Here is a 19,110-nt window from a genome sequence, read left to right on the forward strand (position 1 = left end):
GGTCCGCTGCTGCTGCCGTCGCCTCCCGAGGGTCCGCTGCTGCTGCCGTCGCCTGGGGTCGCCAGGGATCCTGCTTCGCCTGGGGTCGCCAGGGATCCTGCTTCGCCTGGGGTCGTTGAGGGTCCTGCTTCGCCTGGGGTTGCTATACTGTGGCCGGAGCCCCACGGAGGGGAGCTGCCGGCCATGAAGAAGGGGGGGGAGGTCAGGAGACCAGTTCCCCTCGCAGCAGTTTCGCTGCCGGAGATCGTGTGGTCGGAGCCCCACGGAGGGGAAATGCCGGCCATGAAGAAGGGGGGGGAGGTCAGGAGACCAGCTTCCCCAGCCGCACGTTTGCGGCAGGATAGTGTGTGGCGGGAGCCCTGGAAGAGGGAGCTGCCGGCCACGAAGAGTTGGGGGGTGCCGGACCTCCCACCATGGCCACCCCCATGGACACTGTGCTTCCCCCTCTTCCGGGACGTTGAGACTGAGGGGGGAGGTGGCCATTGAGGCCATGTGTGCTACGCACAAGGGGGGGCGTGTGTGATAGGGTACACCTCGTCCCTGTATTATTATTTGTATATTTCGTATTATTATTATTATATTTGTATTTGACGGTGGGAAAGCCGTGTTTTTTTTATTGTTCGTTTTGTTTATTAATTTAAAAAACCTGTGTGAAGGTGGCTGGAGCCTCAATAAGGTAATTGTTTTATTGATAATTAATTAAGGCTCCAGCCACAGCTTAAAAGAACGAGCTCCAGGGTAATGGGGGGAGATTTTCCTTTGAGTTAGAGACGGGAGGACGGTTTGTAACGAGATCATACATCCGAAGCAACTGCTACCGCTGTACCACTCGGTATTTGTTTCTTTATGTATTTTTGGCCATCGAGCCCTTTTGTTTGTTATAGAGTGTTTTGTTTATTGTTTGATTTATTATTAAAACCCGAGCGCAAACGCGTCTCGTTTCCCCTACCTACCTTTGCCTTTGTTTTTGTATTGCTTCTTCCTGGTCCGGGACGTCAGTACTGCAACCGCTCTGTCACAGGGGTGCAGTGCTAAATTGTGCACAATTGCAAACCACCTGCACATTAACGGAATAGGTGTGTTTCCTATTTCTATACAGATGTTCAGAATGAGCTGGAGGGGTATATGTTAGCGGTATATGTGTGCAGTCTATTGCTCCCAACACATTTTGGAAACCAGAAATGTCATCGAAATGTGTTTTCGAGGCTTTTAAGTACACCCTGCTTTTAGGGAAAAACAGGTATTTGGATGTTCGCCTAAAAAATGCATTGAGCACAACTGCAACACACGAGAAAAAGCAGACTGAGAAATGCCAGCAACAATTGCCACTGCTTTCAAAAGTTCTTAACAAATTGATGCAATTGTAAGTGTCGCTATTGTCGGCAGCTAGTACATCTCATTATAATATTTGAGAACCCTCATTTGCACTATCTCCACCCCCTTTTTTGCGAATTAATGCAGGAATGCCCATAATTACAGTACATATTCAACTGAACCGCAAAGAAAAATGCTGCTGCAAAGCATTGCCTAAAAAGTCGCTAACAACATTGCGTGTGTTTAGTACATTTCACCCTAGACTAACGACTCATTTGCAACTAGTTTGTGACTATTGCGATAGCCACAACACTTTAGTATCTACCCCTGAGTGGGACACATTCTCTCATCCTTATTTCATTTATCCTTTAACATATTGTCTTGGGATACTATCCCAGACTGGCTGAGCTGCTGTTTTTCCATTTCATTTCTGTTTTTCAATTTAACATCTAAACGCAAGTCAAAACTTGATTCTATTTGACATTATAAACAGGAAATGTTTATATAACTTTGTGATCTTAATGGGGAGGTTAATTGTTTGGATTAAGGGTCTGTGGCAATGTGTACTGCACGGAGTAAACAATAACAGGTTTGCAGTAGTGCTCATGGTGGGTGATGCAGTTTATTTTTGTGACAGTAGTGCAGTGCTGTTCCGGCTCAGTGCTGGCCATTGGCGACAGCTCCAGAATCGTGTTAGCCATCTAGTGTAGTGTTACAAACAAGACAATTACACACAGACAAACAAACTTAAAACACTCACAATACTGTTTCACGGTTTACGGGGTCTCTCACAGTCATTCTGAGTTTCAAATGCACAAAAACAATGCGAAGGAACAGATTACGATTCTCCGTCCCCTTTTATGCTGTCACACATGACCCCTTGGAAAACGAGTGCAACCGCCTCTCCAATCTGCAGCTGCCACGTCATTTCCCTTCTGGGTCAATGCGTTATTGCAACGGAGTCTCGCCCCCTTCCTAGCTGGCTGACTTCCCTTGAACCCTGGGAAAGAACTGCCAGGCCAGCCCGTCCAGGGAACTCTGTTCTTGCTGCTTAGTGCCCTCACAGGTCGGGAGGGAGATTTACAACCAAGAATCATTGTATTTCTGTCACAGGTCCCAGAATATAGTGTTTTTTTTTTCTAAATTGAAAATCTATTTTATATAAATAGCTGGTGATTCAATAAATAAAATGACTTGTTTTCTTATGCCCTAAACGGCAATATATGCTTGCAAAAATAAAACTGTTTGATAAGCTGGACTGATGGAAAGGGCAGTTTCATTTGTTTAATTGTCAATCTGTCTCAGTCTGAAAGGGCAATTCCTAGTGGAGTATTCACTGAGTAGGCTGATAATTGGAATCAATGTTTGTGACATTCAAGACCTATAATTAGTTTGTTAAACACAGGCGTAAATGCAATTTTTCAATACTTTTCTTTGTGTGTTTTATTTTGAATACTACAGTGTGCATGTCTCTGAGTAGGTGTGTTGAAAATAACAGATTCAGTGCACAGGTATATTGTTATATGCAATGAACAATGCAGATTCATGGTACAACACTTCTGAAAGCCTAAGTATGTGTGCATGCTTTCTTTCAGAACTCTTCTTTGCTGCTTTAGCTGAAAAGTACTTGTTTATGTAAACCTGTCAGCTTGTTCCTTATGATTCTGATATGAAGTAAGTGGTACCTGTTGTGCGGTCTCCAACTGAATCCCATTGCTGCTAGTGAAAGCACATTATACCCAGTAGATTTGATACCATCTGTGCCCTTTGACGGCTTGCCGGCATATGAACATAATCAGGTTTGTTCAAATCAGATCTGTATAAAACAGGAATTTCTCAGGGGACATAACAGGTCCAGATCTGGCCAGAGAGGCTGATATGTATTATAATTTGATAGGCTGTTATTATCTTCCCTTTCTTCATTCAGATGTACAGTAGGGCTCATGAATGTGAAAGCTCTCTGTTCATTTCTCACGATGACTATGACGCATTCTTAAAACTCTATGCTTAATTAAGATATACTACTACTACTACTACTACTACTACTACTACTACTACTACTACTACTACTACTACTACTACTACTACTACTACTACTACTAATAATAATAATAATAATAATCCCAGTACCACTGATGCAGAATGTAAATCATGTTTTTCATAACTAGAAAAAAAATCTATCTATCTATCTATCTATCTATCTATCTATCTATCTATCTATCTATACAGTATATAATCTTATTCTTTTTTTTTTTTTGACTGATTTGAGTCGAGTTTATAGGTCAGTAAACGGGTCACTCATACACACTCAAGAGAATTGTGACCAAATACCAACACCAGGGAAAGGAAACGTGTTTGAACTTACTGGCTGTTATGAAGTATGTGAATCTTTCGGATGTTTTACAGGTGCGGGATGGATCCTCAGAAACTGATGCGTTGATCGGCAAGTACTGTGGCTCTGAACTTCCTGCTCCGATGACATCCACTTCAAACAGGCTGTGGATCAAATTCAAGTCTGATGCATCCATAACAAAAGGAGGATTCCGAGCTATATACCAAGTCGGTAAGAAATACAAAGACTTACTGCCTTAATACAGAGAATCATATGCATGTACATGTCTACACCTGCTGTGAAATGATGGTGAATTAAGTCAAATGTTAGCTGTCCTTGGATGATTTGACTCTTTAAAATCGTCATCCCTCAAGTGGTTGGGTCCCATAATATTACTGTTCACAATGTTTTGCAAATGAGTGTGTGAGCTAAAAAATACGTGCCCCTGCCCTCCTTTAGATGTGTAACCTTTAACAGGGCTTGCAATACTGTTCTTTACAGTTAATGCAACCAGAGCTAGCAGCACAGGTCCTAGATGATTTGTTAAGGACAGTAAATTGTTGCATAGGATTATGTATTTACATATTAAGTGCATATAATTCTGTTTTATATTTATAGAAGTCAAATATATTATGTAAATTAACAGGTTTGCTGTTTGTCCTTCATTGCTAACTGTCTAATCGTACAATTCTATCGGATAGACTCTGTTACATCCCACATAAATGCAATTGCTGACGTTCCAGTGCATTTAAAATGCTTCTCATTCAGTTCTGTCACCTTTCAGCTTGTGGAGGAGTCCTGTCCGGTGCAGGTACTATTCGCACTCCATACCATCCCAATGCCTACCCCCATGACAAGACATGCGCGTGGGTCATCACGCAGCCCGCCGGACAGGTGGTCACCCTGAACTTCCTCTCATTTGATATTGAGAGCCACGGCTCCTGTGCTTTTGACTATGTGGAGGTAAGGAGTACCAGATCATAATGATTTGTGTTGGTAGCTGAGGTATTCAAAGTCTTTACTGATATCATTGTAACTATTGTTGGTTAAAGCTCAGGGATGGCGCCACCGCCAGCTCCCCCCTGATTGGTAAATACTGCGGCACACAAATCCCAGCCCCGGCCCAGTCCACACAGAGGTCCATGTACATCCGCTTTGTGACGGACTCCTCTGTCACCAACTTTGGGTTCACAGCCGAGTACGGGTCAGCAGAAGCAGGTAATCATTGTGACGCACTTTAAAGAGTTATTTTATACTGCAGAAATGCACATTTAAATAAAACATTAATACACACAGCAAATACATATTTTATATTAGTGTGTGATCTACAGTTTTAATGTCGACACTACATGTCAATGGCATTTCTTGGATTTCCTTTTTTTGGTAGAACAAATAAATAAATAAATAAATAAAATAGGCAGGTTTTGAAATATATCAGAGCTATTTTAAGTAGCATATTTTAGCTTCATATTAATTTCATATCCAGCAGCAGAATCAGAAATCGAATCCCAATTTTTATATACTACAATCTTTGAGAGTTTCCAATTTGTCATTTTAACCTCTCTAGGTTGTGGAGAGACTCTTACTGGACCTACTGGAACAATTACTAGCCCAGGCCACCCAACAAACTACCCACATGGAGCCAACTGCACATGGTACATCTCTGTTGTGCCCGGGCACATCGTTCGCCTAACGTTCACTTCGTTTAATATGGAATTCCACCATAACTGCGACTACGATTATGTTGAAGTGTATGATAATGGCACTGTCGCTACAGGAACGAAACTTGGAAGGTAAGACTTTCTTTACTTAATGACTGAAAAATATTACATTAACAGGACAGCCTGTGAATAAACACATGCATAAGCCCATTTAATGTTAAATGTAATTAGAAGTCACTTCAGTCGTCTGCAATTTGTATTATGTACTCTACATAACCACAGTACACCTGTAAACTAGCACACAGCACAATTTCCTGTTCACAAGCAGTGCTGGATTAGACAGGTTTTCCTGTATATTGCATGCTGCAGTAGCAGTATATTAATTTCTGCTGTTCTTGCTAGATATTGTGGAAGATCAGCTCCCCCATCACTTACCAGCACTGACAACATGATGACCCTCCTGTTTGTGTCAGATTCAAGCATATCCACAGAGGGCTTCTCTGCCAGCTATGTGTCCATCAATGCCACCACAGGTAAGCACAAAGCAGAAAAACATCATGTCCAAAGAGTTTAGAACAGGCTTTATCATGAGTGGGAAACATTTTAAATCTGTAAAAACGACAGAAGAGTAACAGCTGTAAGATAATAAGACTGGGCTTGCCAACTTTGACTCAACAGCTGTACAAACCGTGTAACGGTGATGTTTGCGTTTCAAATGAGTACCCAGTGTGCTTATGTGAAGAATCTCTCGTTGTTAGTTCTACCTAATGACCTAATGCCTTAGATAACATCTACTGTGAATATCAACATCCAACACAGAAGTAGAATCTTGACCAGGCTGCCAGTGTCCCACTTCATCTCTCTTATTTTTAAATCTTTGAAAACTGTCCGCTTTCATGTTTTATAAAACAAGGAGAACCAGCATCTCATGGCCTTAAAGGCATAATATTAAAACAACACACACATTCCCTTGTCCTGATTTGGTGTAAAACAAATATACAATATTGTCTACTATTTGTCTCTTTTTACTGACATGCGTGATAGCACTTTTCTGAACATTCTGAATACTATTACACTCTATGGCACCGTGTTTGTAATGACAGGAGTTCCCTGCCTAATTCAGGGATATAACTAAGCCTTAATTAGTCAGGCAAATCATACACATTTGGGATGGCCTAAATAAGCTCGCACTAATGTAAATCCTGAAATTGCTCAAAGTGCTATGCAATGCAATTTGTGCCCTTGCTTTTAAACTCTTGAGTGCTGCTAGTGATAGAAATTGGCTTTGTGATTTTAGTTTATCATTAAACTAGTGATTGCATGTGAATGCATGGCAAACTAAATGTTTATGGAATAAAGAAAAAAAAAGATTGATTGAATAATGTAATTAAAGATGTTTTCCCCCCAAATGCTATGCCAAAAAGCCTTTCCAGTTTGTTATTTGCCAAACTCCACAAAGGGTCTTTCTGCTTCTTTTGGTTGGTAGAAATGCGCCACTTGATTAAATGCCAGCAGTGAGTTCAGGATCACAGTAATTTGATTTTCCATTGCCTGTAGAGATTACTTTATTAGAGCATTGCTTCTCTGAGTGCCTGAACCTCTAAAAACAACCCAAATGCTGGTAACGGTAAATTCTTTAGTGCCCGCATAATGGAACCATACTGCTGCCAGTAGTATTTACATAACCAATGCTCATGTATCCCTTCATTTGGTACTACGTTGCTGAACAACAGCAAAAAGCCGGTACATTATAATACCAGATACATGCATACATGAATGTCTGTGCTACATTTATTTTGCATGCATGTTCATTCCCACAGTTGCTTTAAAGTTCCATAGCATTATATTGAGTGTTGTATCACAGAGATGGAAAGACTCCCATTGCATAGCAGTTTGATCCAGCCCTGGTATTACTCTGAGTTTAACGAGACACACCTGAGCTTGTTACCTATACACTGTGGCTAATTAAGCTGGTTTTAAAACCTACTTTCACCCCAGTATCAATACACAAAGAGTCTGTTCTCGCTGTGCAAGGGACACTGTATAGACACCATGATACGGGCAGCAGTGTGGAGTAGTGGTTAGGGCTCTGGACTCTTGACCGGAGGGTTGTGGGTTCAATCCCAGGTGGGGGACACTGCTGCTGTACCCTTGAGCAAAGTACTTTACCTAGATTGCTCCAGTAAAAACCCAACTGTATAAATGGGTAACTGTATGTAAAAATAATGTGATATCTTGTAACAATTGGATAAGGGCGTCTGCTAAGAAATTAATAATAATAACAATGATACATTTCCAGTCAAAGTACATCTGTTGGTTAAATGTGTTGGAGGGCTGTTGTGTCTAGTACTTGAGATACTGGATGTGTTGAGCCATAACAAGAAGAAGGTTATATGCATGTGTGTACTCTGCATGCATGCGTGCGTGTGTGTATCTGTTGAAATTACTGATTCAGATGTTCGCCATTTAGAGAGCAAAGCATCTTCTTCTTACAGAATCTGAGTATGGGACGAGGCATTGATGAGCTCAGTGGAACTATTTGGACACCAGCAATTTATAATCTGTTACAAAGCCCTACAGAATAATGCTGACTAACTAATATTTCCATGTTTCATCCACAAGACAAGCCACAGGATAAATTCTGATTTTCCTCCCCAAGTCAATAATTTTGGACATGGCTAACAAGCCAATACAGCATTTTTCTTTTCTAACTCTAAAGTTTTGCTTCCCTTCACAGACTGCGGAGAAGTGTACACTGCACCCACAGGGACACTAACATCACCCAACTACCCCAACAACTACCCCAACAGCCGACAGTGCATTTATAAAATCGTCGTCGAGACAAACCGTCAGATCATGCTGAACTTCACTGACTTTATACTGGAACACACCTACCCCTCTTGTAGTTTCGATCATATTGAAATTAGGTAAGTGGGTTTTCTGAGTCGTCGATGGGTTATGTTGTACAGTACTGGATATAGTACATCCCTTTACCGGTTCTGTATAGTATGTGCCCTGTAACTGGTAGCTGTTTGTTTATTGCATTATATGTTGTTTGCTGTAATTTCTGGAATATGAAGTGCATTATTGAGTTGCCTTGGGTTGCATCTCTGGTATAACACTATCAAACACACCAGTGAATGACGTATTATACAAATATTAGCTGGATTTGAGGCTCATAGTATTAAACTATTTTGCGTGCGGGTTGAAAAAGAGACACTGACCAATGGGGCAATAATTGAGCCTTAACTATTAAACAGTTGAGCACTGACGTTTACAGTATTACAGTGTACAAAACAAAATGTACTCAATTTACAACCCCCCCCCCCCACCTCTCAAGACAACCAAACTACTGCTAATTATACTTTTTGTTTTGAACTTCATGTTATCCTTGAGAAATATTAAACAGTAAATAGGTTATGTATTAGTCACTCAAAAGCATATGGCATAAATGGCAATTATTGCATCAGCTTCGTTACAGTGTCTTTAATCTCATTTGAAAATCTGGCAATAATTGTATCAAAAAGGAAGGAAACCTGTGTATAATTCTAGTGGAAAATGTGAGTCTTTTAGCCGGTTTTCCATTACTATTATATTTTACAACACATTTTCAAACTGTGCAAGACTGTGTATTAGAATGATGCAGATAGCAATTCAATTATGAAAAAAATCGGTACACATTTATATGAAAACTTTAATGATGAAGCATATCTTTTAACATTTTACTACATACTTATGTCAATAAGAAGTTATTTCCTATACGATTCATAATCTTATATTTTGCTTTTCAAAATGTCTGTAACAGAGATGGAGGGTATGAAACATCCCCATTGATCGGCAAATATTGTGGAAGGTATACCCCACCCCTTGTCATCTCCCATAGCAACAGACTGTGGATAAAATTCTCTTCAGATGTCACCGCGACATACAAAGGCTTTATGGCACATTGGGATGGGACATTGTCAGGTAGGAAACTTTGTGAAAGCACAGAATGGTATTATGTTGTGCCTTTACAGAAATCAGTAGCGAAGATGGTAAATCTGTTATGAAGGCCTTCGCTTTTGTAGGCAGAAACTCAACCATATTGGCCTAAACCCTTTACCACTCCCCATGCCTTCTAAAACCTCACCAGCATGGAGAGGATGGCTGCCCAACGTGTTGCACCCGTACTCTCAGAGAAGTTAAGAGAATGCATTGAACTTGAACAAAAGGGGTCCAGCAAAATATGTGATTGACTAGGCAGGGATATAGGTTTTAAAACCTTTTTTGACAACTTTTAAGGTGCTTTTTAATAATGGTTGCTCAATTGATACCGTAATATTATATCAATTCATGGTGTTTTTTGGAAGTATGAAGTCTTGTGTTGTTGGTCACAGGTTGTGGTGGAACCCTGACTACATCCACTGGCAGTTTTACCTCCCCTAACTACCCCTTGCCCTACCACCCCAATGCTGAATGCTACTGGCTCCTGAAGACCAACCCTGGCAGTCAGATACAGCTTCAGTTCAGTGACTTCCACCTGGAGTCCAGCACAAACTGCATGTATGACTACCTTGCGGTACGTTGAACTGTTTTACAAGTAACCAAAGAAAAGTAGGGAGGGTAATTTTCTCACTTGACATTTAAGGATTTATACTTGAGCCTCAGTAGTATTGTAGCATGTAGTGTCCCTCATGTAATACTGCTGTGGACACTAGCTGCTTCTTGGACCTCTCATGCATTTGCTGAACTTAAGTATATGGGGAGAATAAATTGGAAACCCATCCATCATAATGTAGCACTTTATTTAGTTTAACATTTCTGGATGGTAATATTCAAACTACAGGTTTGAATATTATATGCATGAGTTGTTATTTCTTATTTTAATTATGCAACAATACATGTAAGCAAAATACCTGTTTGCTCTGCTGATGTCAGAGCTAGGCTCAGCAGCTACACTGAGTTACAGAGGTCTATATTTAACATAACTCCTGGCTGCATTAGAGACAACAGTCTCCCTTGCTAGTTTAAAATCTTCTGCCCCCGTCTCAGTTTGTATCCACTCAGAAGACTTATCTCCAAGTTCACTAGTTGCATCCTGTTTTTAGTTTACAGAATACAGCACAATAATAATAATAATAATAGCACAATGAAGTTTGCTAGCTCTTTTGTAATAGGCAAGTACTGATGCAGCCAGTAGTAATCTCAAATACCTCCTTTTTTTAGCAAACGAGACCTAGCTGTCACACACACAGTTCCCAACCACTTCTCTTGTATAAAACAATACCTACATTTAACATGCAAACAGAGGACATTGTACATTGTGGTCAATTAAACCCTTTGTTTTCTCCACCCTCAGGTGTATAATGGCAACAGTACCAATGCCATGCCGTTGGCTAAACTTTGTGGCAATCTGATTCCTGCACCAATTCAGTCCACCTGGGAAAGCCTCTTTGTCAAACTGCGAACTGACCAGTCTATTGGGGCAGGAGGTTTTGTTGCAACATATAATCAAGGTAGGCATTCCAGCAGGTTCAGACAGAGCTTTCTAAGCTTGGATCCCAATGCCTGGTCTCACATGGACCGTTCAGCATTGTTCCCAAGGCAGTTTGTTCAGGAACCGGCACTGCACAAGCATTGACTCCTCTTTTGAGACTATTAAACATTACCCTGTGTGCTACAGGTTCTTGAGCTGCCACTTCCAGTTAGATTTTCTGCTCAAGTCAAGGCTCAGTTCTTATTTAACACAGACCAGCGATTCCTTTAAAAGCATCGTCAGCATCTATTGCACTGCAAGAGAGACGACCTCGGCACAATTACAATTTGAGATTTTGTCAAATATTCACTAAACTTTGGCATGAAAAAACTGTATAGAGCAAGGGTTGCTTTTTATTTTTTGTTGTTGAAGCAACTGGACCTTGCGCTTGAGTTAAATGTATATAATTTAGACAAGTGTAGCAGAGCAGTCCAAATATAACAGAGTTTCTGAGGTGGTTTTAACCCTTTCTGGGCTTTGCCTATGGTTTCTAGCTACCGTCTGGGGGAAGGGTTGTGTTGTATTTAGTATTGCTCTCTCACGTTTCCTGTTAAAATCAAGCATTGCTCAATACTTTATTCTTTAATTCTGAGGTTTTGAAGCTTGCCCTGATCCGCATTGGTTTTGATTGGCATGTTGTTCTGTATAGTGACACAGGTGGGCATCAGTGTATCAGGACATCATGTATCACGTGCAAATTGAAAGCTCAACATTTATTTCGGCAAGTGTGTTGGATTCTCAGTTACCTAAGGGCACTTAATTAGATTGTTCTGTGTTTACTATTTACTGGCTTAAAAGTTTAATTAAGGTAATATTTATTCTGAAAAATAATGTAACCCATTATATGCAGGTAACCCACCCAGATATCCTGTTAAAATAATTCAAATAAATTTTGTGTATTTTAGAACTTGCTCAGTTTTTGTCACAGAAAGTACCCATTGTATATTTAAGAACACTAGTACAGCATTGTAAACTGTAGTGTTTTGGCTATTAGAATGCTATCATATGTACATTTTTCATTACATTTTTCAGTCTGCCAGGGTGTGGTCATTGCCAATCGCAGCAAGGGTGTCTTGGAGAGCCCCAACTATCCCAATGCTTATCCCTACGGCAAACGCTGCAGCTGGACCATTCAGGCTACAGCTGGCAACACTATCAATTACACATTCACTGCATTTGACCTGGAGGTTTACTGTACTTATGACTATATTAAGGTAAACATGTTTCCTGTTCTCAAGCCAATCCCTAAACTGAGACAAAAGCTGGATTTGTATCTATAATGCATTTATTATTGACTTTGTTATTATTGGAGACTGGTTATAAAACCATTTAATGCCAGGTGTCTTTTCAAAATGATCACATGTGCAGTCCAGGATATAAAGTGTGTAAGCTTCTGTTTAAAGTAGCCAATGAAAACACTGCATGTAATAACAGGATGCACGCTGTATGATTTCTATACCAGGGCAGGTATTATGGCTCAGATCTGCAGGGTAACATCACATTGTTGTCTCGTTCTATTTAAAGAAACACTATTTCCACTATAGAGTAGGGAGAATTTAGGAAATTGACTTCCTAGGTATGCAAAATGGAAAAGCTTGATTATCGCCCATGGGAGATGCTTATCGTTACATTTGAACACACTGTACATCTTTAGAACTGCTTATGGGATTATCATGCAAGTATCAGAATCTGGAGAATGAGGTCATAAGTATGCTACAAAAATACTTCTACGCCCATGGCTTGACGCAGTCGCAGGCTAACTAAATATTAGTTACCACACATCCGTGTCTACAAAGATCGCTGTTACTTGCAAATAGTATATAAAAATTCTGAATATATTTAGTGAAAGGTGCCATGTTGACAACACTGGAGAAAGAAGTCCTCTGTTTATTCAGAAAGTAGAAACCACACTTGCAGCAGTAAACCTCACCCCAGGGCTCCTTCAGTGTACTAAGGGGGTGAGAGAGGTGTGGAGCTCTCTTTTGAATAACGTCCTGCTTTCTGATAATATATTAACCTGCTTTCAGTAAAGGCTAACAGTGAACTGCTGTTGTTTCTCCCAGTTGATGTGTGTCATGGCAACATTGTATTTGTGGGTGGGGAGTCCTCTAAGATTTAAATAAAGGCAGTAGCTGTTGCCTCCTTTTCTCAGAATTGTAATCTGGTAACCAAGACGTGTTGCTACACAAACATATTACATCACCCCTTCAATTTAGCTTAGTTCACTGTCCATATGTGCATGAGACGTTCTTTCATTTCCTGTTTGACGCAGTCTGACCTCTTTTTGTTGTGCATACTTGGTAGAAATCCCATTCACTGTTTGTTGTCCTATCTAAAATGATAGTTCTCTTTAGTGTTTAGAGTTATGTATCGTTTATTTTAGGTTTACTACGTTTACTATTATGATTAAATATTGTGGTAAAGCGCACAGATTTTCCACAGACTGGCACCACACAGGCCTTAGCCTTCACAAAGACAGCTAACACAGCCCTTGACCTGCTTTTATAAACCTGCCTGTAGTTAACTACAGGCAGCTGTCCCTCCTCATCCTGGCTCTAATTACATTCTGGACTACATTTTTCCTACTCTGACACAATATTGATAACTGTACTTATTATCTTCTAAGTATTACATTCAGAATGCAGTGCATGTTGCCCAAAGTGGAAAATATATGCTGGTATTTTAGGTACAATTGCTCATCATATTCTAGCAATGGGCACTTCAGCTGTATAAAAACATAAATGCCTGAAGTTTTTGTTATATTTTCAAGATTTTCAAGAGAGGTTACAAGGCCAATATATTTTCTTAGCGCTGGGCCATATAATCAGCCACTTTTAAACAAATATTATACTATGTTAAACCACAACATGGTTAAAGACCTCTTTTAGAAAACAATAACAAACCTTCAAATCACCCTAAATCCTGAAGTGTATCCTTTTCATTGAAATTGTTTCCATAAATCATACATTCTGAGGTAAAACTTTTAAAAAATGACGAATTATACTACAGCTGGTATACATAACTTGGCAATGCAAAACATTGCACTCTCCCTTAGTGCTGGATCACTCCCTGTCTAGCATGAGTTACTCAATAGTCTTTTGCTATGTGCAGTTCTGCTAGTGACATTTTTGATTTCTGCACACCCTGCTGTCTCACCCTGCATGACACCTCCTAGCTCTCCGCTCTGAGAGACACAGCTGTGAACACCATGGTGAATGAAGGAACCATGTCCAATACATTACGTTTACGCATAGGGGACTCATTTAGCCCAGTCTCACATGGGTCTAGCATCATATTGCTTTTTTTGATATGTATTTTTAGTAACAATTTCAGTACCAGTTGATCTCTGAATGTATACCTCCTCAAATGAGTGTGCTGCTGTTGGTCACAAATTAGCCAGTGAAATACATGTTTTTATAAAAGAAAATACTGGGTTGGGTTTAAATTCCTTGGTCGCTTCTGATAGTACACCCTAATGACATTAGCTGGTGTGGTTCAGTGATATTGAAGGACACACTCCATCGTTAGGGTTCTTTTTGAGGTGCATGTTCTGCCATTTTCAATATCGTTCTCCCTGTTTAAAGAATGCTAGGGACAGATTTAACACTTCTGTATATATATTAAATAGACTCAGAAGTGTTCAGTAGTAAGTTCATCCACCAGATGCCTACAGCTGCACATTTTGGCATCAAATTGACCATTTTCAGACAGTTGAGACAGTTTCGCAACTGTTGTAATCAGCGAAAATGTTGTTTTCTTGGCAAACTCTCCAAATGATTCAGCAGAGGTTCTTCCTGTGGGCAGTTTGCTATTGAGTTAACCCCTTTTTATCCTGGGCACCCCCATGCAGTTGAAGTTGATTTTATGTCACACTATTGCATCCCAGGTACAAAACCAACCTCATCTTTTGTTGTGCAGAACTACAGAAAGTGAATCAGGAAAAATTGTTTCTTTGGGGGGGCTTTCGCTTTTTATATTCAGTATGAAAATATTGTTTTTGGTTACTTTTGGTTTTTTTGGAACAATATGTACATTAACTCGACAGTACTTGCACACTTTTTCAGTTCTACCTTATTTCCTTTGCTGCCTTCCACAATGAAATCCTTATGGTCATGGGCATATATTTCTGGTGTCTTTGTGTATTTAGGCATTTTTGTACATTTCGCCACAATTTGCAATTCTGTTTTAAATTCCACAAGCATATAAATACTCTCTCTCGAACAGGAATATAGCTTTAAATCTTGAAAGCATGTTACAATCCTCCATTAGAAATGTAGGAATTTGCTGCCTCTCAGTAGTTGGGGTGGCTTTAAAGTATTCAGAACATATCAATGCAATATAGAAGTCAGGAAGGAGGGACATTGTCCAACTGCACTGCACAAAGTTTTTTACCAGGTTATTTTTATTTTTCACGGAGAAAGGGGTCAGTGTGAATTGAGTAACCATTTCCAGTGTTTTTCCGGTGTTTTATTGGATATAACCGATTTCATTTATTTTTTTATCGGGATGTTTTATTGTTTTTTATCGGTTAAAACCGAAAATTAGAAGTCCTAAATATAATATATTTCAGTGGGTTTTTTTTTACAATCCTTAGTAATGGTTTGTTTCAAGAGGTTAAGGTGATCATCCACACCTTCTGGTAGGGTTCTGCAGGGTTTAGTTCTAGTCCCTTCAATCCTAGCACTCCAGGAAGACACAAGTTGTTGCCTGTGCAATAAATAAGATCAGATTGCGCCTAATCATGGCTCTCTTCTCTCTATTGGTTGTCTGCTGTATTCATTTTAGTTTTTCTGCTTGTTAAAATATATATATATATATATATATATGTATATATATATATATATATATATATATATATATATATATATATATATATATATACATACTAGAATATTTTTGGTTACACTGCTTCATGTAACGTTATTCAGTTTCCTCAATGCTGCTGGCATGTTGAATAATTACCTCTACAGGGCATGAAGAAGAAGCAGCTGGCAATGGTTCTTAATTGCCAAGGAGGTTAGCACATTCCTTTAGTGTTCACTCTTCCAGTTTTGGAGACAAATTAATTCCCGCTGAAATCTTTAATAGAACCTCCTTCGAAAGGCACTCAACCATATGGTTTCCAACACCCACCTATCAATGGAATTGTTCTAACTTCAAACAACATATTCATCCACTGGATTAAGAGAAAAAGTTAAACAAATGCTCTCTTCAAAACTGATGCAAGAAAAAAGCTTCTTTGTTATTGTGGGTTGCTTCCCAGTTACTATCGAAGCAGGAACAAATTAGAAACATCCACTATATATGACACATCCTGTTGTACCTGTCTATTTAAGTAATGGATTCACTGTTGTGAAAGATGTGAGTGAGTTTCAGGTTTGTGGTGGAGTTCTTGCTCCACTGTTCTCCATTCTCCATGCAGTTTGTGGAACCATTCTCACTACTGTCTTAATCACAGTATCATCTTTGTACAAATGTACAAACAAATGAACAAATTGAAAAAACATCACTGCTGAATGAATCTCCTCATAATATACCCATTTGCAGCCCTGCTATCAGTTTCTGGATCATTTCCAATACATCACCTGTTGCTCCAGCAGTCTGCAGATTGAAATCATACCGAGAGCATTTTTATATCTATTAGCACATTCCTCTTTTTACCCCTTCATATGGGCTTTGTTTTTGTAAGAGATGACTAGTTTGGTTTCCTTCCCCTTGATTTGGATATGTGATACTGCTCTGTGATGATAATGGCTATTACACCAATAGTTTTAAACTGAATGAGACGTGAATTATCTCCCCCAGTACCAGTGGACAGTTAACAGGTGGCAATATGCTAATTAGTGGGCATATTTGTGACATTGCCAGGTGGCAACCATCAGAAATGTTTTTAAAAAGCTTTAGTCAGGTCTGTATTGCAATGGACCCTCTTTTTAGGGCAGTCGTTTTAGTGGAACAAATGATCCAGTTGAATAAGGCCAATGAACGTGTTACAAAGTCCATTGGTTCCAGTTGGCCTCGGTTTTTTTTTTTTAACATTACAGTCTGGCTTTTTTAACTACCTCATTATAAAAATACACAGCGACTTCATAGTTAGCAGTCATAGTTGCTAACTTCTAATTTCTCATTAATAACATACAGTTTGCCAGAAAGACTTCTGGTTAGTACCTGATTTTCAGTTTACAGTATCTCTTTGGCTATATATATATATATATATATACACACACACACACACACTGAGTGTACAAAACATTAGGAACACCTTCCTAATATTGAGTTGCACCCCCTTTTGCCCTCAGAACAGTCTCAATTCGTCGGGGCATGGACTCTACAAGGTGTCGAAAGCGTTCCACAGGGATGCTGGCCCATGTTGACTCCAATGCTTCCCACAGTTGTGTCAAGTTGGCTGGCAATGGATCTCTACTCCGAATAGCTCGTTCCATCTCATCCCACAGATGCTCAATTGGATTGAGATCTGGTGACTGGGCAGGCCACTGCAGTAAGCTGAATTCACTGTCATGTTCGTGGAACCATTCCTGGACAATCCTAGCCTTGTGGCATGGGGCATTATCCTGCTGAAAAAATCCATTAGCAGATGGATACACTGCTGCCATGAAGGGATGCACCTGATTGGCAATGATGTTCAGATATGCTGTGGCATTCAAACATTGCTCCACTTTTATCAAGGGCTCAATGTGTGCCATGAAAACACACCCCACACCATCACACCACCACCACCACCAGCCTGCAATGTTGACACGCGGCATGATCGATGCATGTACTCATGTGGTTTTCTCCATACCCTAGTCCTCCCATCAGCGTGAAACAGCAGGAACTGGGATTCATCAGACCAGGCAATGTTTTTTCCAATACTCCAGTGTCCAGTGTTTTCGTTCCTTAGCCCACTGCAAATGCAGTTTCTTGTGTTTTGCTGAAAGAAGTGGAACTCTGTTAGGTCGTCGGCTGCCATACCCCATTCGTGTCAAGGTACGATGAGTTGTGCATTCTTTTATGGGTCTTTCGGCACCAATGTTGTACTGGACTGTCAGTTGACTAAGTGTAGCCCATCTGTTGCTCTGCACGATTCGTTGGCTGGATGTCCTTTGGGTGGTGGACCATCCTTGATACACACGAGAAACTGCTGAGCGTGAAAAACCCAGCAGCGTTGCAGTTCTTAACACACTCAAACCGGCGCGCCTGGCACCTACTACCATACCCCGTTCAAAGGCACTTACTTTAAATCTTTTGCTTGCCCATTTACCCTCTGAATGGCACACATACACAATCCATGTCTCAATTGTGTCAAGGCTTAAAAATCCTTCTTTAACCTGTCTCCCCTTCATCTACACTGATTGAAGTGGATTTAACAGGTTACATCAATAAGGGATCATAGCTTTCACCTGGATTCACCTCATCAGTCTATTTCATGGAAAGAGCAGGTGTTCCTAATGTTTTGTACACTCAGTGTGTATGTGTGTATATATATATATATATATATATATATATATATATATATATATATATATATATATACTCTGTATAATAGTCTCTTACAGCAAGTTGCTGATAGTAAGTGAAATGCAAACCCACTATATTGTATGAGTTTATAGAAAAAGGAGGGTTGTTATGCTGATTTACACAAAGTAACTTTATTTTTGTTTGACAATTCTGGCTGTATCTTGTTCTCAAAAAAGTCTTCTTTGTGCTTGTGCCAGCTAATAGCAGTAAGGGTACTGGCGTCTTGCACCTTTTTTTAATGAACACATTGCTTTCCTGTAATCCAATGCCAACTTGAGCTAGCTGTTTGGTTACTTTAATTGGTATATTAAATAACATGCTTGTTCCCTTGCGATGATTATAAGGACCTTTGCTTCCAGATTTTTTATCTGGAAAGTAGCTGTCTTACTAGCGATAAAGGCTCCTTTAACGAGGTGGCTTTTCTGTTCACCTCACTCCCTAGGGAGCCAGCTTTGTGGCTGTGCCAACCATCACAACTCGTTTACATAGACCCCAGACACTGATTGCTTTGTTCTTCAATGAATATCCTGGTAATCATCAGATGGGATACTAATATTGAGCCCCTTGTTCACTGGGTGTCTAACTACCTTACACTGTCGGTTCCCAGGTTCTCTGACAACAAGTTTAGGTTTCTTCTCAAATAAAATAAAAGTTTAAACACAAAAGTGAAACTTAGAAAATGAAAGAATGAGAACCGGGGGGTCTGTTGTCTCTGGTGGCATTGTGCTTCATGGATATTGGCTCCCTGTTTTAACTCTTTATGTCCGCTG

General features: G+C 39.9%; 1 protein-coding gene across 1 annotated transcript in view; it reads left to right on the forward strand.

Moving 5' to 3' along the window:
* Nucleotides 1-19,110, forward strand: part of LOC117394588 (cubilin-like) — a 108,396-nt gene that overhangs the window by 22,071 nt on the left and 67,215 nt on the right. Inside the window, 10 exon segments of the mRNA XM_059020105.1 lie at nucleotides 3,721-3,877; nucleotides 4,431-4,609; nucleotides 4,699-4,864; nucleotides 5,214-5,439; nucleotides 5,710-5,840; nucleotides 8,045-8,234; nucleotides 9,113-9,273; nucleotides 9,684-9,865; nucleotides 10,646-10,802; nucleotides 11,855-12,036. Coding sequence (XP_058876088.1) covers nucleotides 3,721-3,877; nucleotides 4,431-4,609; nucleotides 4,699-4,864; nucleotides 5,214-5,439; nucleotides 5,710-5,840; nucleotides 8,045-8,234; nucleotides 9,113-9,273; nucleotides 9,684-9,865; nucleotides 10,646-10,802; nucleotides 11,855-12,036 — 1,731 coding nt within the window.

Source organism: Acipenser ruthenus, chromosome 3, assembly GCF_902713425.1.
Source record: "Acipenser ruthenus chromosome 3, fAciRut3.2 maternal haplotype, whole genome shotgun sequence".
In the NCBI taxonomy this organism is placed as follows: Eukaryota; Metazoa; Chordata; class Actinopteri; order Acipenseriformes; family Acipenseridae; genus Acipenser; species Acipenser ruthenus.